This window comes from Dreissena polymorpha, chromosome 13 (assembly GCF_020536995.1).
Source record: "Dreissena polymorpha isolate Duluth1 chromosome 13, UMN_Dpol_1.0, whole genome shotgun sequence".
In the NCBI taxonomy this organism is placed as follows: Eukaryota; Metazoa; Mollusca; class Bivalvia; order Myida; family Dreissenidae; genus Dreissena; species Dreissena polymorpha.
In genome coordinates, this window is record NC_068367.1 from 57,138,755 (window position 1) to 57,161,879 (window position 23,125).

The 23,125-nt window shown below is 35.6% G+C and overlaps 1 protein-coding gene across 6 annotated transcripts in view; it reads left to right on the forward strand.

Moving 5' to 3' along the window:
* LOC127855386 (parathyroid hormone/parathyroid hormone-related peptide receptor-like) overlaps positions 1–23,125 on the forward strand; it is a 158,908-nt gene that overhangs the window by 112,741 nt on the left and 23,042 nt on the right. For all 6 annotated transcript variants that reach the window (XM_052390901.1, XM_052390902.1, XM_052390899.1 and 3 more), the window contains 6 exons: positions 7,928–8,022; positions 12,468–12,568; positions 13,737–13,804; positions 17,063–17,219; positions 19,111–19,171; positions 21,215–21,281. In XM_052390901.1, coding sequence (XP_052246861.1) covers positions 7,928–8,022; positions 12,468–12,568; positions 13,737–13,804; positions 17,063–17,219; positions 19,111–19,171; positions 21,215–21,281 — 549 coding nt within the window. The remainder of the gene's footprint in view (positions 1–7,927; positions 8,023–12,467; positions 12,569–13,736; positions 13,805–17,062; positions 17,220–19,110; positions 19,172–21,214; positions 21,282–23,125) is intronic.

A 23,125-nucleotide genomic window follows, 5' to 3' on the forward strand; every position in this document is an offset into this window, starting at 1 on the left:
CATCCCTTATATCCCTTATAGTTGCATTGTGTATTTCAGGAACACTTTGAGCAGTTACAGCTGATGTACAATATTGGATATGCCACATCCCTTATATCCCTTATAGTTGCATTGTGTATTTCAGGAACACTTATAGCAGTTACAGCTGATGTACAATATTGGATATGCCACATCCCTTATATCCCTTATAGTTGCATTGTTTGTGTATTTCAGGAACACTTTGAGCAGTTGCAGTTGATGTACAATATTGGATATGCCACATCCCTTATATCTCTTATAGTTGCATTGTGTTTTTCAGGAACACTTTGAGCAGTTACAGCTGATGTACAATATTGGATATGCCACATCCCTTATATCCCTTATAGTTGCATTGTGTATTTCAGGAACACTTTGAGCAGTTACAGCTGATGTACAATATTGGATATGCCACATCCCTTATATCTCTTATAGTTGCATTGTGTATTTCAGGAACACTTTGAGCAGTTACAGCTGATGTACAATATTGGATATGCCACATCCCTTATATCCCTTATAGTTGCATTGTGTATTTCAGGAACACTTTGAGCAGTTACAGCTGATGTACAATATTGGATATGCCACATCCCTTATATCCCTTATAGTTGCATTGTTTGTGTATTTCAGGAACACTTTGAGCAGTTGCAGCTGATGTACAATATTGGATATGCCACATCCCTTATATCTCTTATAGTTGCATTGTTTGTGTATTTCAGGAACACTTTGAGCAGTTACAGCTGATGTACAATATTGGATATGCCACATCCCTTATATCCCTTATAGTTGCATTGTTTGTGTATTTCAGGAACACTTTGAGCAGTTGCAGTTGATGTACAATATTGGATATGCCACATCCCTTATATCTCTTATAGTTGCATTGTTTGTGTATTTCAGGAACACTTTGAGCAGTTACAGCTGATGTACAATATTGGATATGCCACATCCCTTATATCCCTTATAGTTGCATTGTGTATTTCAGGAACACTTTGAGCAGTTACAGCTGATGTACAATATTGGATATGCCACATCCCTTATATCCCTTATAGTTGCATTGTTTGTGTATTTCAGGAACACTTTGAGCAGTTGCAGTTGATGTACAATATTGGATATGCCACATCCCTTATATCCCTTATAGTTGCATTGTGTATTTCAGGAACACTTTGAGCAGTTGCAGCTGATGTACAATATTGGATATGCCACATCCCTTATATCCCTTATAGTTGCATTGTGTATTTCAGGAACACTTTGAGCAGTTGCAGTTGATGTACAATATTGGATATGCCACATCCCTTATATCCCTTATAGTTGCATTGTGTATTTCAGGAACACTTTGAGCAGTTACAGCTGATGTACAATATTGGATATGCCACATCCCTTATATCTCTTATAGTTGCATTGTGTATTTCAGGAACACTTTGAGCAGTTGCAGCTGATGTACAATATTGGATATGCCACATCCCTTATATCTCTTATAGTTGCATTGTGTATTTCAGGAACACTTTGAGCAGTTACAGCTGATGTACAATATTGGATATGCCACATCCCTTATATCCCTTATAGTTGCATTGTGTATTTCAGGAACACTTTGAGCAGTTACAGCTGATGTACAATATTGGATATGCCACATCCCTTATATCTCTTATAGTTGCATTGTGTATTTCAGGAACACTTTGAGCAGTTGCAGCTGATGTACAATATTGGATATGCCACATCCCTTATATCCCTTATAGTTGCATTGTGTATTTCAGGAACACTTTGAGCAGTTACAGCTGATGTACAATATTGGATATGCCACATCCCTTATATCTCTTATAGTTGCATTGTGTATTTCAGGAACACTTTGAGCAGTTACAGCTGATGTACAATATTGGATATGCCACATCCCTTATATCTCTTATAGTTGCATTGTTTGTGTATTTCAGGAACACTTTGAGCAGTTACAGTTGATGTACAATATTGGATATGCCACATCCCTTATATCCCTTATAGTTGCATTGTTTGTGTATTTCAGGAACACTTTGAGCAGTTACAGTTGATGTACAATATTGGATATGCCACATCCCTTATATCCCTTATAGTTGCATTGTGTATTTCAGGAACACTTTGAGCAGTTACAGCTGATGTACAATATTGGATATGCCACATCCCTTATATCCCTTATAGTTGCATTGTGTATTTCAGGAACACTTTGAGCAGTTGCAGTTGATGTACAATATTGGATATGCCACATCCCTTATATCCCTTATAGTTGCATTGTGTATTTCAGGAACACTTTGAGCAGTTACAGCTGATGTACAATATTGGATATGCCACATCCCTTATATCCCTTATAGTTGCATTGTGTATTTCAGGAACACTTTGAGCAGTTGCAGTTGATGTACAATATTGGATATGCCACATCCCTTATATCCCTTATAGTTGCATTGTGTATTTCAGGAACACTTTGAGCAGTTACAGCTGATGTACAATATTGGATATGCCACATCCCTTATATCTCTTATAGTTGCATTGTGTATTTCAGGAACACTTTGAGCAGTTACAGCTGATGTACAATATTGGATATGCCACATCCCTTATATCTCTTATAGTTGCATTGTGTATTTCAGGAACACTTTGAGCAGTTGCAGCTGATGTACAATATTGGATATGCCACATCCCTTATATCCCTTATAGTTGCATTGTTTGTGTATTTCAGGAACACTTTGAGCAGTTGCAGTTGATGTACAATATTGGATATGCCACATCCCTTATATCCCTTATAGTTGCATTGTGTATTTCAGGAACACTTTGAGCAGTTACAGCTGATGTACAATATTGGATATGCCACGTCCCTTATATCCCTTATAGTTGCATTGTGTATTTCAGGAACACTTTGAGCAGTTACAGCTGATGTACAATATTGGATATGCCACATCCCTTATATCCCTTATAGTTGCATTGTGTATTTCAGGAAAACGTTGAGCAGTTACAGCTGATGTACAATATTGGATATGCCACATTCCTTATATCCCTTATAGTTGCATTGTGTATTTCAGGAACACTTTGAGCAGTTGCAGTTGATGTACAATATTGGATATGCCACATCCCTTATATCCCTTATAGTTGCATTGTGTATTTCAGGAAAACTTTGAGCAGTTACAGCTGATGTACAATATTGGATATGCCACATCCCTTATATCCCTTATAGTTGCATTGTGTATTTCAGGAACACTTTGAGCAGTTACAGCTGATGTACAATATTGGATATGCCACATCCCTTATATCTCTTATAGTTGCATTGTGTATTTCAGGAACACTTTGAGCAGTTACAGCTGATGTACAATATTGGATATGCCACATCCCTTATATCCCTTATAGTTGCATTGTGTATTTCAGGAACACTTTGAGCAGTTACAGCTGATGTACAATATTGGATATGCCACATCCCTTATATCTCTTATAGTTGCATTGTGTATTTCAGGAACACTTTGAGCAGTTACAGCTGATGTACAATATTGGATATGCCACATCCCTTATATCCCTTATAGTTGCATTGTGTATTTCAGGAACACTTTGAGCAGTTGCAGCTGATGTACAATATTGGATATGCCACATCCCTTATATCCCTTATAGTTGCATTGTTTGTGTATTTCAGGAACACTTTGAGCAGTTGCAGTTGATGTACAATATTGGATATGCCACATCCCTTATATCTCTTATAGTTGCATTGTGTATTTCAGGAACACTTTGAGCAGTTACAGCTGATGTACAATATTGGATATGCCACATCCCTTATATCTCTTATAGTTGCATTGTTTGTGTATTTCAGGAACACTTTGAGCAGTTACAGCTGATGTACAATATTGGATATGCCACATCCCTTATATCCCTTATAGTTGCATTGTGTATTTCAGGAACACTTTGAGCAGTTACAGCTGATGTACAATATTGGATATGCCACATCCCTTATATCCCTTATAGTTGCATTGTGTATTTCAGGAACACTTTGAGCAGTTACAGTTGATGTACAATATTGGATATGCCACATCCCTTATATCTCTTATAGTTGCATTGTGTATTTCAGGAACACTTTGAGCAGTTGCAGTTGATGTACAATATTGGATATGCCACATTCCTTATATCCCTTATAGTTGCATTGTGTATTTCAGGAACACTTTGAGCAGTTACAGCTGATGTACAATATTGGATATGCCACATCCCTTATATCCCTTATAGTTGCATTGTGTATTTCAGGAACACTTTGAGCAGTTGCAGTTGATGTACAATATTGGATATGCCACATCCCTTATATCCCTTATAGTTGCATTGTGTATTTCAGGAACACTTTGAGCAGTTGCAGCTGATGTATAATATTGGATATGCCACATCCCTTATATCCCTTATAGTTGCATTGTGTATTTCAGGAACACTTTGAGCAGTTACAGTTGATGTACAATATTGGATATGCCACATTCCTTATATCCCTTATAGTTGCATTGTTTGTGTATTTCAGGAACACTTTGAGCAGTTACAGCTGATGTACAATATTGGATATGCCACATCCCTTATATCCCTTATAGTTGCATTGTTTGTGTATTTCAGGAACACTTTGAGCAGTTGCAGTTGATGTACAATATTGGATATGCCACATCCCTTATATCCCTTATAGTTGCATTGTGTATTTCAGGAACACTTTGAGCAGTTACAGCTGATGTACAATATTGGATATGCCACATCCCTTATATCCCTTATAGTTGCATTGTGTATTTCAGGAACACTTTGAGCAGTTACAGCTGATGTACAATATTGGATATGCCACATCCCTTATATCCCTTATAGTTGCATTGTGTATTTCAGGAACACTTTGAGCAGTTACAGTTGATGTACAATATTGGATATGCCACATCCCTTATATCCCTTATAGTTGCATTGTGTATTTCAGGAACACTTTGAGCAGTTACAGCTGATGTACAATATTGGATATGCCACATCCCTTATATCCCTTATAGTTGCATTGTGTATTTCAGGAACACTTTGAGCAGTTACAGTTGATGTACAATATTGGATATGCCACATCCCTTATATCTCTTATAGTTGCATTGTGTATTTCAGGAACACTTTGAGCAGTTACAGTTGATGTACAATATTGGATATGCCACATCCCTTATATCCCTTATAGTTGCATTGTGTATTTCAGGAACACTTTGAGCAGTTACAGTTGATGTACAATATTGGATATGCCACATCCCTTATATCTCTTATAGTTGCATTGTGTATTTCAGGAACACTTTGAGCAGTTACAGTTGATGTACAATATTGGATATGCCACATCCCTTATATCCCTTATAGTTGCATTGTGTATTTCAGGAACACTTTGAGCAGTTGCAGCTGATGTACAATATTGGATATGCCACATCCCTTATATCTCTTATAGTTGCATTGTGTATTTCAGGAACACTTTGAGCAGTTACAGCTGATGTACAATATTGGATATGCCACATCCCTTATATCCCTTATAGTTGCATTGTGTATTTCAGGAACACTTTGAGCAGTTACAGCTGATGTACAATATTGGATATGCCACATCCCTTATATCTCTTATAGTTGCATTGTGTATTTCAGGAACACTTTGAGCAGTTACAGCTGATGTACAATATTGGATATGCCACATCCCTTATATCTCTTATAGTTGCATTGTGTATTTCAGGAACAGTTTGAGCAGTTACAGTTGATGTACAATATTGGATATGCCACATCCCTTATATCCCTTATAGTTGCATTGTGTATTTCAGGAACACTTTGAGCAGTTGCAGCTGATGTACAATATTGGATATGCCACATCCCTTATATCTCTTATAGTTGCATTGTGTATTTCAGGAACACTTTGAGCAGTTACAGCTGATGTACAATATTGGATATGCCACATCCCTTATATCCCTTATAGTTGCATTGTGTATTTCAGGAACACTTTGAGCAGTTACAGCTGATGTACAATATTGGATATGCCACATCCCTTATATCTCTTATAGTTGCATTGTGTATTTCAGGAACACTTTGAGCAGTTACAGCTGATGTACAATATTGGATATGCCACATCCCTTATATCCCTTATAGTTGCATTGTTTGTGTATTTCAGGAACACTTTGAGCAGTTGCAGTTGATGTACAATATTGGATATGCCACATCCCTTATATCTCTTATAGTTGCATTGTGTATTTCAGGAACACTTTGAGCAGTTACAGCTGATGTACAATATTGGATATGCCACATCCCTTATATCTCTTATAGTTGCATTGTGTATTTCAGGAACACTTTGAGCAGTTACAGCTGATGTACAATATTGGATATGCCACATCCCTTATATCCCTTATAGTTGCATTGTGTATTTCAGGAACACTTTGAGCAGTTACAGCTGATGTACAATATTGGATATGCCACATCCCTTATATCTCTTATAGTTGCATTGTGTATTTCAGGAACACTTTGAGCAGTTACAGCTGATGTACAATATTGGATATGCCACATCCCTTATATCCCTTATAGTTGCATTGTGTATTTCAGGAACACTTTGAGCAGTTACAGCTGATGTACAATATTGGATATGCCACATCCCTTATATCCCTTATAGTTGCATTGTGTATTTCAGGAACACTTTGAGCAGTTGCAGTTGATGTACAATATTGGATATGCCACATCCCTTATATCCCTTATAGTTGCATTGTGTATTTCAGGAACACTTTGAGCAGTTACAGCTGATGTACAATATTGGATATGCCACATCCCTTATATCTCTTATAGTTGCATTGTGTATTTCAGGAACACTTTGAGCAGTTACAGCTGATGTACAATATTGGATATGCCACATCCCTTATATCCCTTATAGTTGCATTGTGTATTTCAGGAACACTTTGAGCAGTTACAGCTGATGTACAATATTGGATATGCCACATCCCTTATATCCCTTATAGTTGCATTGTGTATTTCAGGAACACTTTGAGCAGTTGCAGTTGATGTACAATATTGGATATGCCACATCCCTTATATCCCTTATAGTTGCATTGTGTATTTCAGGAACACTTTGAGCAGTTGCAGTTGATGTACAATATTGGATATGCCACATCCCTTATATCTCTTATAGTTGCATTGTTTGTGTATTTCAGGAACACTTTGAGCAGTTACAGCTGATGTACAATATTGGATATGCCACATCCCTTATATCTCTTATAGTTGCATTGTGTATTTCAGGAACACTTTGAGCAGTTGCAGCTGATGTACAATATTGGATATGCCACATCCCTTATATCTCTTATAGTTGCATTGTGTATTTCAGGAACACTTTGAGCAGTTACAGCTGATGTACAATATTGGATATGCCACATCCCTTATATCCCTTATAGTTGCATTGTGTATTTCAGGAACACTTTGAGCAGTTACAGCTGATGTACAATATTGGATATGCCACATCCCTTATATCCCTTATAGTTGCATTGTGTATTTCAGGAACACTTTGAGCAGTTACAGCTGATGTACAATATTGGATATGCCACATCCCTTATATCCCTTATAGTTGCATTGTGTATTTCAGGAACACTTTGAACAGTTGCAGCTGATGTACAATATTGGATATGCCACATCCCTTATATCCCTTATAGTTGCATTGTGTATTTCAGGAACACTTTGAGCAGTTGCAGCTGATGTACAATATTGGATATGCCACATCCCTTATATCTCTTATAGTTGCATTGTTTGTGTATTTCAGGAACACTTTGAGCAGTTACAGTTGATGTACAATATTGGATATGCCACATCCCTTATATCTCTTATAGTTGCATTGTGTATTTCAGGAACACTTTGAGCAGTTGCAGCTGATGTACAATATTGGATATGCCACATCCCTTATATCTCTTATAGTTGCATTGTTTGTGTATTTCAGGAACACTTTGAGCAGTTACAGCTGATGTACAATATTGGATATGCCACATCCCTTATATCCCTTATAGTTGCATTGGGTATCATGGTATTCTTCAGGTAAAAATGAACCCTTTGCATGCTGGGAAATTTGTCTTCTGCTAAAATGTCGTCTGCTGAATTTATAAAATAAGCATTTTCTTGGATTTTTTTCAAAGAATACTTTCAGAATAGCAAACAGTTTGGATCCTGATGAGACGCCACGTTCTGTGGCATCTCATCTGGATCCAAACTGTTTGCAAAGGCCTTTAAAATCCGGTTCCAGCGCTCAAAGGGTTAATATACTTTTGTAAAATTACAAAATATTCAGATTTAGTAAACATGTAACTGATTCCTTATTTTAAAATGAGTGGAGTGAGAAGATGGCTCTAGTAACAATGAGCACATAGTTATGTTTGAAAACGTATATTAACCCTTTCCCACTTAGAAGCAAAGTGAAAATGGCTATGTGCAAACATCATAAAACCAGAACAGCCTGTGAGTAACTCGCAGTTCAGGTTTTATGCTACTTGCTGCTCATCAGTATCTATGGTTTATAGATGAAGCCTTAAAAACTTAAATCTATTGAAAAAGGTCTTAAATTAAATATTACTTTCTAAGAGACTACAAATGTGTGAAAATACATATGTAAGTGCAAAAGGGTTAAGAGCCAGATACTTAAAATACTTAAAATTAACCAAATAAGCATTGAAATCCAAAATACTTACCTCATTGAGTGAAAATCCAAAATTTGTTGTGTTTTTCTTTTTAACATAATGTGGAGACAAAAATACTTAATGTGTTCATTTGTTGCAATTAGGGTTTATTAAGAGTATCATTGGCACTTGATATGTCAAACGTTTCCCTATAAATGTAGGATTTAAAACAAAAACATGGCTCATATTTAAAACTTTAATGGAAAGTATGTCATGTGCAAGAAACTTTAAAATCAAAGTATTACTACACCGTCTGTGCTATATCTTCCCAATTCATTTAATAATTGTTAACTTCCATGACAATAATGTTACTCTTGAGATTAATGTGAAGAAGCTACACAAGAACTGGATGCCCACTTTAAAGGTCAAGGTTATACTTTGAGGTCAAAGCAAAACACAAATTATTTATTTTTATCAAAATATTGTGTGTCTTTATAGCTTTAAGAACCCCATGAAATGAAGCATTTTGAAAAAAAACTGGTAAAACTGTTAACAGTCAAGACATGGAAAGGAAATGTATTAACATGCAAGTATACGATGGCTACGCGTAAGTTCAAGGTCAAATTGTAAGGTAAAATATCTAATTAAAGTGTCTTCCTAGACAATTTACTGTCTGTTTATCCGCCACTGATCACCTTTAGTGAAAGCTCTGAGGGCCCATTAAAAGCGTTCTTGTTGCAATGTCATTCCAATATGATTTGTGTTTGTTTTATGCCCCCGGTAGGGTGGCATATAGCAGTTGAACTGTCCGTCAGTATGTCAGTCTGTACGTCAGTCTGTCCGTCCGTTCGAAAAAAACTTTAACATTGGCCATAACTTTTGCAATATTGAAGATAGCAACTTGATATTTGGCATGCATGTTTATCTAATGAAGCTGCACATTTTCAGTGGTGGAAGTTCAAGGTCAAGGTCATTCTTCAAGGTAAAAAAAAATTTAAAAAATTTATTTCAAAGCGGCGTTCTCATGACGCTGCACATTTTGAGTGGTGGAAGTTCAAGGTCAAGGTCATCCTTCAAGGTCAAAGGTAAAAAAATTAAAATTATTTCTAAGCGGGGTTCTCATGAAGATGCACATTTTGAGTGGTGGAAGTTCAAGGTCAAGGTCATCCTTCAAGGTCAAAGGTCAAACAAAATATATAAAAAAATATTTAAAAGCGGCGCAATAGGGGGCATTGTGTTTCTGACAAACACATCTCTTGTTTTAAATATCACTATCTTTCAAAAATTGCCACAGATGTTTAGCAAGAAAATAAATTCATTTGCTACCCAATCATATTAAATTTCTTATAAAGACAAAACTATCCATCAGTTGTAACCATACAAAATAATGTTATTTTCATTAGATTTTCTTGTATATTTCATTAGATTTTATTATATATTGCACTTATGTTTGATATTTAAAAAAGAACTTGTGTCCATTATTATAACATTTTAGTTTGGAAATCTCCCACAGCGCTTTAACTTATAAATCCCCGTCAGTCTAATGTACAGCAGATATTTTCCATTATTTTTTTAATATTAATATTTCCGGTATCTTGAGTAACAAGTTTCCTTTAGGCCATATTGCTAATATTTCAGCCCACATTTACGCTTTCAATTATGACAGTAAATAAGTATCTAATACATCCTAAAGGAAAGAACTGTAATGTGCTGTGCACTTTTGTACTATATATAAATAATGATATACATTTTGTAATAACACATTCCTGATTTCATAATTCAATATTGATCAACTGATTTTCTTCCCATGCATTTGGTAAAAAAAATTTGTCAACAAAGGTATTTAAGGGTTTTAATGTCCCCCAGGTCTATACTGAAGGACATATTGTTTTTGCCCTGTCTGTTTGTTGGTTTGTTTGTGTCAAACTTTAACATTGGCCATACCTTTTGCAATATTGAAGATAGCAACTTGATATTTGGCATGCATGTGTATCTCATGGCGCTGCACGTTTTGAGTGGTGAAAGGTCAAGGTCAAGGTCATCCTTCAAGGTCAGTTATATGGGGGGGGGGGGGGGACATAGTATTTCACAAACACATCTTGTTTAAATTTAAAATGAAATGTTCAAAATGTATTTTATTTGGATATCATTTGTTTGTGAGAGTGAGAGCTTCTATTTGTGAAGTGCCACAGGATGGTTCAGTTTTCTCTTCGACTCAAAGTTTGAGGACAATTCCTTTGTAAAATCTTATATTAAATCTTAAACATCTAACAAGTTGTGTTATTTTAAACATTGTTATGAAGCAGCCACTGCATAAACTGAAGTTTACTAAAGTTTATCAATGAACTTAAGTAATGAATTATTGGAAGCCTGAGAATTATTTAAAACCCTGTAATATTGGATTATTATGACAACAAACATTGGTAGTGTCATGAGTAGAAATAAGGTATTTTATTCTTTCCCTATGCATCTTTCAGTTGTTCTTTATTAGTTTTGGAAAATGCTAAACATAAATGTCACAAAAGTCTATCCTTACTTAAAGTTGTCATAAGATTCTGAGAACTCTAGCCCCAGGAGACTGCTGACTCATACACCCTGTGTTTAAGGTCGCCGTGGCATTGTGGGTATGATGGCCGCCTAGCGACCCGGAGATCACAGATTTGATCCCTTCTGTGGGAGCGTTCTTTAGATCTCCCTTGAACATACCAACTGCTGGTCCTACCCAGGAAGCCGACTCATAAACATTTCAATACGCCATAGTCTTTTGATGCAATCATAGTCTTTCTATGCAATCATAGTCTTTTGATGCAATCATAGTCTATTGATGCAATCATAGTCTTTTGATGCAATCATAGTCTTTTGATGCAATCATAGTCTTTAGATGCAATCATAGTCTTTTGATGCAATCATAGTCTTTTGATGCAATCATAGTCTTTTGATGCAATCATAGTCTTTTGATGCAATCATAGTATTTTGATGCAATCATAGTCTTTTGATGCAATCATAGTCTTTTGATGCAATCATAGTCTTTCGATGCAATCATAGTCTTTTGATGCAATCATAGTCTTTTGATGCAATCATAGTCATTTGATGAAATCATAGTCTTTCTATGCAATCATAGTCTTTTGATGCAATCATAGTCTTTTGATGCAATCATAGTCTTTTGATGCAATCATAGTCTTTCGATGCAATCATAGTCTTTCGATGCAATCATAGTCTTTCGATGCAATCATAGTCTTTTGATGCAATCATAGTCTTTTGATGCAATCATAGTCTTTTGATGCAATCATAGTCTTTTGATGCAATCATAGTCTTTCGATGCAATCATAGTCTTTCGATGCAATCATAGTCTTTCGATGCAATCATAGTCTTTCGATGCAATCATAGTCTTTTGATGCAATCATAGTCTTTCGATGCAATCATAGTCTTTCGATGCAATCATAGTCTTTCGATGCAATCATAGTCTTTCGATGCAATCATAGTCTTTTGTTGCAATCATAGTCTTTTGATGCAATCATAGTCTTTCAATGCAATCATAGTCTTTCAATGCAATCATAGTCTTTGGATGCAATCATAGTCTTTCGATGAAATCATGCTTAACCGTTCACCCCTTAGATACATATTTTGATGCACCTCCTTAGAAAGTTACATTTAATTAAAGACCTTTCTAACTAGATTCAAGTTTTGAAGGCTTCATTTCAACCATAAGATACTGATGAGCAGCAAACAGCATAAAACCTGAACAGACTGCGAGTTACTCGCAGGCTGTTCTGGTTTAATGCTGGTTGCAAAAGCCATTTTCACTTTGCTTCTTATGGAGGAAAGGATTAAATAGGTTTCAACTAAACACTCTGTGTTTCCGTACTGCAGGAAACTCCGTTGCTCCCGCAACACTATCCACCTCAACCTGTTTGCCTCGTTCATCTTGCGAGCTGCCATCAGTCTTATAAAGGATAACTTCATGGTCAAAGGTAATTATTGATGCTCCTTGCAAGTGGGAACAGTTTTACCTCGATCTGGGAAAACTGGGTTTAATTCGTGTGCATAAAGTGTCGTCCCTGATAAGCCTGTCCAGTCTGCACAGGTTAATTGGAGAAAACACTTTCCGCCTAAACTGTATATTGTAAAGAATAAGACTTCCTTGAAACAAAAAAATTCCATTAAAACCGAAAGTGTCGTCCCTGAAATGCCTGTGTGTGCTGCACAAGTTTATCTGGTACAACACTTTACTTACATGCATACATTAAAGTTTTCCGAGGAAACTCGATTTATCATTGTCTATCCAAATGTCCGTACGAAGGTCAAAATACTTTTGGAAACGATCCATCTTTCACTGGTTGGCATATTGCACTCAAACTATTGCAGTTAAGGAACCTTAATGGGACTTTTTCACACAAAAATTGTTCGAAATTGTAATTCATAAAGAATTACAAACACAAAGCAATCGAATAACTTGGAATGCTTTGTTTTCTTTATATTGTTTTTAAATATGTGTGTTGCTTATATTAAGTATAACATACTTGACATGATGTAACAGCCTGAAAGGCCAAGTGGTAAAGGCATTACCTTTTTAATCATAAGGTTAATTGGTTCAAGACCAGATGGGGTAAAGTTTCTTAAATTCTATTCTTGTTTTATACCAGAGTTCTTTTTTCCAATGTTTACATTCATGAATTAAAAGCTTTAGATAAAAAAAAAATCCAAAATCTATGGAAAAGTTGCTTTAATGCATATGTTACTGGCAAACTATTAAATATAATTGTAAAGAAAATACATTTGCATAAGCAAATATTTGTGCCCATATATTTTATTTGTGTTGTGCATTAATCCATGTTCAAGATTTAGTTGAATTAATGGCTTATTGCAAGATTACAATTATTAAAAGAATCGGATATTGAAAATCAGATATGCGTCAATTTTCAGAATTATCCTGAGATGTATTCTCGCAGTATGATATAGCCCTGAGTTGATTATCATATACCTTCTGATGCTGTCATGAGGAATCACAATATGATATCCGTCTATATATTGCTAAAATCAGCTGTTCTGAGATGTATTATCACAATATGATATCCGTCTATATATTGCTACAATTAGATGTTCTGTGATGTATTCTAACAATTTGTATGCATGTTTCAGGCCTTGGTTTTCCTATTGACGTTACACAGAATGAAACTGCAGACTCTGTGGTTTTCAATGAGGGATCTGTAAGTACCTTGTTTTAAGGATAAATGTTAAACGGTATTACCCAGAAAGCCAACAAATTGATTGTTTTATCAATACTATTATGCCCCCCTTCGAAGAAGAGGGGGTATATTGTTTTGCTGGAGGTAAGTCTGTCTGTCGGTCAGTCGGTCTGTCTGTCGGTAGACCAGTTTGTTTCCGAATTGACCGATTGGCTTAATACTTCACGTGTTTATTGGCCTTGGACAGTAGATGACCCCTATTGAATTGGGGTCACTAGGTCAAAGGTCAAGGTCACTATCCCAATAAGTGTGAAAATCGTTTCAGATCAATAACTCATCAATGCATTCACTGCTGGGCTTGAAACTTCACATGTGCATTCACCTTGGACAGTAGATGACCCCTATTAAAATTGGCGTCACTTGGTCAAAGGTCAAAGTCACTGTCACAATAAGTGTGAAAATCGTTTCCAATCAATAACTCATCAATGAATTGACCGATGGCTTGATACTTCACATGTGCATTGGACTTGGACAGTAGATGACCTTTATGGACATTGGGGTCACTAGGTCAAAAGTCATGGTCATTGTCACAATAAGTGGGAAAATTGTTTCTTATCAATAGCTCTTCATTGAAATGACAGATTGGCTTGATACTTGCCATGTGCATTAGCCTTTGACAGTATATGACCCCTATTGACATTGGGTTCAATAGGTCAAAGGTAAAAGTCACTGTCACAATAAGTGTTAAAATTGTTTTCGATCAATAACTTGTTAATGCATTGACCGAATGACTTGATACTTCACATGTGCATTGGCCTGGGACAGAAGATGTTCCCTACTGAAATTGGGGTCACGAGTTCAAAGCCCTGTTTGGGGGCATATGTCTCCGCCCGCAGAACTCTTGTTTACTTTAAGACATTTTAGACCTGTACTTTTTTCTCTTTGACGTGCAGATATTTAGTTAATAAATCAACATTGCAGCGCCATATTTGATTTCAATAAAAATTTACCATGGGTTGAAACATAATTTGTTGGGACTGCTACTGGCCCTACCAAAAACCATAAAGATTAACAACTTGTTGATTTGAGTTATTTACACAGAGCAGAAAAAGCATACATAAATCAATATATATTAAGACAGGCTTAAAAAAAGTTCAAAAAGTCAAGGACACAAAATGGAAAGCAAAGATGTGTTTTCATAAACAAGATTCTCCTCAAAATGTTGAAATACTGATGTATGGAGGAGGGCTGTTCTGACATTGATTACTTTAAGGAATTAAATGTTCCTTCTCAATTTATTTTGAAATGTTAATCTAATTGCTTTAGAAAGCCAGCCTGAAGAGAAAAATTCAATGCTGATCACAGAATTCAATACTCAGAAATTTAACAAATTTGTATCAAGATGACCAGCTCAGGTCGCCGTGGCGTAGTGGATATGGTGTCTGCCTAGTGACCGAGAGGTCACGGGTACGATCCCCACCATGGGAGCGTTCTTAAGATCTCTCTCAAAGACACCAAGTACTGGTTCTAGTACCAGGAAACGGACTCGAGAGCATTTCAAATAAGCATTAGCCTTTGATGCAATCAAGCTAAAATAAATAGGTTTAAATGAAGATTACCAGCTAAAAGTCTATTGGGTTTAATATGTGTTTAACATAAACCCCCTTCTCATTGTTTGGTAGTTGTCTTGATATGACAGGGTAATGCGCAAAGACAAATCCATGAAAATTAAGAGATACTGGGTAGGGCAAGTTATTTAATTCAATGTTGATTGCTTGTATTTATGACTAGTAACTGTAGCGGTAACATTTACTGCTGTTTATCATCTCTTATTTGATTATTTACTATTATAGATAGCAAGAAGACATGCATTAAAACATAATTTAAAGTCAAATGGAAAAAAGTAGTCCCTCATACAGCTAGTGAGAAAAAATGTAGGGATTGATTTTCCTAATATTATTATTTATTTCATCACTTACCGGTAGTTTTTATGGCCCCCAGTAGGGTGGCATATAGCAGTTGAACTCTCCGTCAGTCAGTCTGTCCGTCCGTCCGAAAAAAAAACTTTAACGTTGGCCATAATTTTTGCAATATTGAAGATAGCAACTTGATATTTGGCATGCATGTGTATCTCGTGAAGCTGCACATTTTGAGTGGTGGAAGTTCAAGCAAGGTCAAGGTCATCCTTCAAGGTCAAAGGTAAAAACAAAACAAACAAGAGATGTGTTCGTCAGAAACACAATGCCCCCTATTGCACCGCTTTGATTAAAAAAATAAAATACCTTTGACCTTGAAGGATGACCTTGACCTCGAACTTCCACCACTCAAAATGTGCAGCTTCATGAGAACGCCACTTTGAATGTTTTTTGTTTTTTTTACCTTTGACATTGAATAAGGACCTTGACCTTGAAGGATGACCTTGACCTTCCACCACTCAAAATGTTCAGCTTCATGATAACGCTGCTTTGAAATATATTTTTTGACCTTTGACCTTGAAGGATGACCTTGACCTTGAAGGATGACCTTGATCTTGAACTTTCACCACCCAAAATGTGCAGCTTCATGAGAACGCCGCTTTGAATTAACTTTTTTGACCTTTGACCTTGAAGGATGACCTTGACCTTGAAGGATGACCTTGACCTTGAACTTCCACCACTCAAAATGTGCAGCTTCATGAGAACGCCACTTTGAAAAATTCTCTTTTTTTACCTTCGACCTTGAAGGATGACCCTGACCTTGAACTTCCACCACTCAAAATGTGCAGCTTCATGAGATACACATGCATGCCAAATATCAAGTTGCTATCTTCAATATTGAAAAAGTTATGGCCAATGTTAAAGTTTTCAGATGGACAGACGCCATATATTTGACATTGACCTTATAGGATGACCTTGACCTTCACCTTTCACCACTCAAAATGTTCAGCCCCATGAGATACACATGCATGCCAAATATCAAGTTGCTATCTTCAATAGTGAAAAAGTTATGGCCAATGATAAAGTTTTTTTTTCTGGACGGACAGACAAACTGACATTCACACATACACACATACTGACATACTGACTGACGGACAGTTCAACTGCTATATGCCAGCCTACCGGGAGCATAAAAATTTATTTCAAAACGGCGCTGTAGGGGGCAGTGTGTTTCTGACGAACACACATCTCTTGTTTTTTTTTTTAATTAATTGAATGTCCAAAACGATACAAGGTAAAACAAAAAGCTTTTAGAATAATTATACTTGCTATTTTTGATTGATTTGTCTTGCATCTATTTCAGCACTTTTCCTGTCGCCTGTTTTTTGCAATTTTCTACTACTCTGTGGCCTGCAGCTATATCTGGATATTTATAGAGGCCGCCTACCTACACATGCTGATATTCATCTCTGTGTTCACGGAACGGGTCAAGATCAAGTGGTTCATACTCTTTGGTTGGCGTAAGTTGTTTGAATTGTTTCTTCTGTTAGAACAGTGTATTTAGATACCGTTTTTGTTAGGTGTAAATTGTTTGGCTTAGTTTCTTCTTACAGAACTGTGTATTTAATTGCAACTGTTGGTTGTTGTAAGTTGTTATTCTTACAGAATTGTCTATTTAGGTGTAACAATTGGTTGGTTTAAGAAATTTGACATAGTTTCTTTTTACAGAACTGTGTATTTAGTTTCACTGTTGGTTGTTTTAAGTTGTTGTTCTTACAGAACTGTGTATATAGTTGTCAGTGTTGGTTGGTGAGAGTTGTTATCCCGCGCAATAGGCGGAGGGATATTGTTTTTGCCTTATCCGTCCATCCAGCACTTTTGTGTCCGGAGCCATATCTTGGAAGTGCTTTGGCGGATTTTATTGAAACTTGGTATGAGTATATATATGGATAAGAGGATGATGCACGCCAAATAGCATTGTACACCATCGGATAATAACGGAGTTATGATCCTTTGTATCTTGAAAAAATGCTTTTTTGTGTGTCCGGAGCCATATCTTGAGAGTGCTTTGAGGGATTTTATTGAAACTTGGTATGAGTATAAATATAGATAAGAGGATGATGCACGCCAAATGGCATTGTACGCCTCAGATAATAACGGAGTAATAGCCCTTTGTATCTTGAAAAAATGCTTTTTTGTGTGTCCGAAGCCATATATTGGAAGTGCTTTGACGGATTTCATTGAAACTTGGTATGAGTATACATATGGATAAGAGGATGATGCACATTGGCCTTGTCCATATGTCCAGAATACTTTTGTGTCCAGAAGTATAAAGGCGGGGGATATCAATTTAACGAATTTGCATGTTTGACCTAGTTTCTTCTTACAGAACTATGTATTTAGGTGTCACTGTTGGTTGTTAAAAGTTGTTGTTCTTTCAGAACTTTGTATATAGTTTTCACTGTTGGTTGGTTTAAGTTGTATGACATAGTTTCCTCTTACAGAACTGTGTATTTAGGTGTTGCTGTTGATTGGTGTAATTTGTTTGTTTCTGTTGGACAAACTGTGTATATATGTGTAGTTGTTGTCATTTTGATAAACGTAAGACTTATAGATAATACATTCTCATGTTTATATTCAGTACTTCGAATATCATAAAATTCAATTTTTAATCATGTATATTCAGGTGTATTGTTTGTGTTGTTGTGATTCTGTGTATGCATGCACGGACAGATATTTTCATGCAATTACATTGTTTGGCATTTAAGATATTCTTTCTTAAACTTGTCAATACAAATAAATTGTATGACCAAATACCAATAGCAACCAAATCACATATGAGAACATAAGCCTGTTGTATTCTGTGTCTCTTAGATTGAGTTTGTAATTGTTTCGGAAAAAAACATTCCTAGATCTAAAAAACATATATATAGTGACTGGGAAAAGTGATTTAGTTGGAACAAATGTTGTTGACCAAAATTGTCATAAGGCAAAAAGCGAGTAAGGACCTTTTTTGTTTTCTCACAATAATTGTGTACAAAAATGTGAATTAAGAGCTTTATTCAGCCGATGTAATACATCGAGAGATGTAAAGGCTATTTTAATACTGGTATTCTGCCGTCATAAAATGCTTTATTGGAAGCAAACAAGGCATTTGATTACACCATAACTTCTATTACAGCTTGTCCCAAAGCATTTCCTTTCTGACTTGTTTGATATAACCTTTCATCAAAATGCTTTTGTTGCATGGAAAAAAAGAGCTAGATGAAGTTACTTTGGATATTGTAAGGAAACGTGATGCTTGCAAAGCTGTTAATAAGCGACACAATCAGAGTTGGGTGGGGGCTACTCTAAAATTATACAAGTTGATAAAAAACATTGGGTATTTGAACTATGATTGTTTTGTTTCAGTGTTTCCAGTTACATTTATTGGTGCCTGGTGTATTGCAAAGTACAGATTGGATAACCATTTGTGAGTATCATAATTGAATAAAAATAAAATGAAAGCCTTGCCCTGTCTTTGTTGAAGTGTCAGAATGTATATTAATAATGTTAATGGTATCATTTTAGAATCAAAGTCATTTTCAATTTAATAGTGTTTTTTTCAAATAAACAGCTTTGATGCATGCTTCGACACAGAAACCCAAATTAATGTTTATTGGCCAACAAAACTAGATATTTTAAAGATATGAGTCGTGTTCTGAGGAAACTGAGCATACTGCATGTGCGTAAAGTGTCAGCCCAGATTAGCCTGTGCAGTCCGCTTTCCATCTATATTGGATTTTTGCTCAGAAAAGACTTCATTTAATTGAAAAATGTCATAAAATGTCATAAAAGTGGAAAGTGTCGTCCCTGATTAGCGTGTGCGGACTGCACAGGCTAATCTGGGACGACACTTTACGCACATGTGCACACACCAGTTTTCTCAGAACGCGACTCATATCTTTAAAATATAAAAAATATATAAATGATTGACTGGCATTCATATCCAATACAAAGGAATTAATCTCTAAGTAGAATAGTCTGAATGGCTGAAATACATAGGTCTTTACATTAAAGGGATCTTAATATTTTGTCATGATTTGGTAAAATGACAAAATTGAAAAAAAAATAGTCTCAGATTTGCAAAATTTCGTTTTATTTATGATATTCAGGAGGAAGTAGTTCGAACCCAGTTGAGGATTACTTTTTTTCTTTCTTCAATTGTATTCTTGTTTTATACTTGAGCTATTTAGTTCCAATCTTTACATTTATCATTTTCATGCATTTAATGACAAACTTCAATACAAGCCAAAATCTGTGAAAAGGTCCCTTTAAAGAGTTCTTTATTGGCCAATTATCATTTAAATTGATTTTACTACAAAACTGGATTATTATGTCCCCCACTATAGTAGTGGGGTACATATTGTTTTTGCCCTGTCTGTTGGTTGGTTGGTTGGTTGGTTGGTCTGTCTGTTTGCGCCAACTTTAACATTTTGCAATGACTTTTGCTATATTGAAGATAGCAACTTCATATTGGCATGCATGTGTATCTCATGAAGTTGCACATTTTGAGTGGTGAAAGGTCAAGGTCAAGGTCATCCTTCAAGGTCAGAGGTCAAATATAGGTGGCCAAAATCGCTCATTTTATGAATACTTTTGCAATATTGAAGATAGCATTTTGATATTTGGCATGCATGTGTATCTCATGGAACTGCACATTTTGAGTGGTGAAAGGTCAAGGACAAGGTCATCCTTTAAGGTCAGAGGTCAAATATATGTGGCCTAAATCGCTTATTTTATGAATACTTTTGCAATATTGAAGATAGCAACGTCATATTTGGCATGCATGTGTATCTCATGGAGCTGCACATTTTGAGTGGTGAAAGGTCAAGGTCAAGGTCATCCTTCAAGGTCAGAGGTCAAATATATGTGGCCCAAATCGCTTATTTTATGAATACTTTTGCAATATTGAAGATAGCAACTTGATATTTGGCATGCATGTGTATCTTATGGAGCTGCACATTTTGAGTGGTGAAAGGTCAAGGTCAAGGTCATCCTTCAAGGTCAAGTATATGGGTCAAAATTGCGCATGTAATGTCACTTTTGCAATATTGAAGCAATTTTAAATTTGAAATGCGTGTGTATCTCAAGGAGCTGCACATTTTGAGTGGTGAAGGGTCAAGGTCAAGGTCATCCTACAAGGTCAAACATCATATAGGGGGACATTGTGTTTCTCAAACACATCTTGTTTTTTATTTTATTTTTTCCTTATAAAATGAAACTATGTACATGCGGCGCATGAACACAGTTTAAAAATACAGTTTAAATTATAAAAAAAATATCACTGTTAACGAAAAGTCATAGAAAATTGCTTATTAAGCTAGAAGTATAGATAAAATAGTACAAAAATAAATTCAGATCATGAAATGAATAGTTTTGTTTGAGAAAATCACTAAAATGATGCCCATTCCCAGTTTGATACCAATTCACATAATACAGTGTTTCAAGCATTTTCTTAATTTTTCCATTGCAGTTGCTGGAATATTAATCGACCAGGATTGGTGTGGATAATCCATGGCCCTATAATGATTTCTGTAGTTGTAAGTAAATCTTAGTATTTGATTTTGGGATAATACCCTACAATTATACTCCTAGTTAAGTCAAAAATAAAAAATTCAAGGGCTCTTTTTGTGACCAAAGGGGGTCTGGAAAATATTATGGCAAAGAATCATGTTTAAAAAATTCTGAATTAAATTTTTTTTTTTGTTCCAAGATGACCATCTCCCTTGTCTGGTTGAGTTAACCCTTTACCCCTTATAAATGCATTTTGATGCAATTGAAGTCCTTTAGAAAATCAAATTCAATTAAAGTCTTTTCTTAATATATTAAAGTTTGAAAGGCTTCATTTCCAACACTAAGATAATGAGGAGTAGCAAACAGAATAAAACCTGAACAGACTGCGAGTTACTTGCAGGCTTGTCTGGTTTTATGCTGGTTGCAAAAGCCATTTTCACTTTGCTTCTGAGTGGAAAAGGGTTATTCAGTAATGCTCCAGACATTTGCTGGTTGTCATCTTTGCCATAGATGAATGAGGAATCCCCAAAGTTATGATCAGACATTTCCAAAAGTATTTAAAGTCCACAGGACATTTGGTCCCATGGACTTAAAAAAACTTGCAGGACCGGACAGGGATTCATTGGACCAAAACCTCATGTCATTGACTCAAATTTATTGACAAAATGATAATTGGAAAAATAAAATAGAAAATAAACAACACAGCACTGAACAATCAACACTAACAAATCACAAGACACTCACAGTATTCTAAAGAAAATAATTTAACCAAAAAATTAGTTAAAACAATGCAATTTCTAAATTGAAAATTCAATAATATACTATAAGTATACTGGTAGGCAAATTGCTGTTAAAAGAAATGTTTTCAGATACTGGTAGTTTAGTGTGGCAGTGACTGAAGAATGTAAATAAATCATAAAAAAATCTTATAATATAATCTGCGAGAAAATGATAAGGAATTATGTCCCTGAGAATTTTCAATAATTCATCACATTGCTAGATAAATAACGTTTGATTTTTCCGCATTTGGGTAGGGTGATTCTAGAATGGGTCTTATTGGATCCAGAAATAACTGCTCTTAATGTAAGTTAAACAGCGTATTTTGATTAATGATATTTTGTCAAAGACAAGTTAAGACTATAGTCCTATCAGAGATTTTATTGATGTTGTGTTCACAATTGAATCCAATAATGATTGCTGTAGTGACAAATTAATCATTGTAGATTGTCGTTGTTGAAAAAAGTTAGATTACTGTCTAAGACTTGTTTAATTATTATATTTTGTTAAAATTGGATCCAGTAATGAATTTTGTAGCTGTAAGTTAATCATTGTTATTTCAGAAAGATTGAAGTCATCAATCAATTCTATGGTATGGTCAAGGTTTGATCATCTGTATTCAAGAAATTTGTCTAAACTGATTTTAAAACCTCTTAACCCTTTACCACTTAGATACATACATTTCCGCATTTGTTGTCCTTTAGAAAGTTAAATTTAATAAAAGACTTTTCTTACTAGATTCAAGTTTTAAAGGCTTCATTTCCAACCCTTAGATACTGATGAGCATCAAACAGCATAAAACGTATTACTTGCAGGCTGTTCCAGTATTTTGCTGTTTGCACATAGCCATTTTCACTTTGCTTCTGAGTGAAAGTATTAACATTTTTATGCTCCTCTTTACAAAAATTTTGGCAGGTAGCAGTCAACCGGTCCGTCAGTCCGTTTGTCTGTGCCAAGATTTCTGTCTCAGCCATGACTTTGTCTTATATATATGAGTCGTGTTCTGAGAAAACTGGGCATAATGCATGTGCGTAAAGTGTCGTCCCAGATTAGCCTGTGCAGTCCACACAGGCTAATCAGGGACGACACTTTC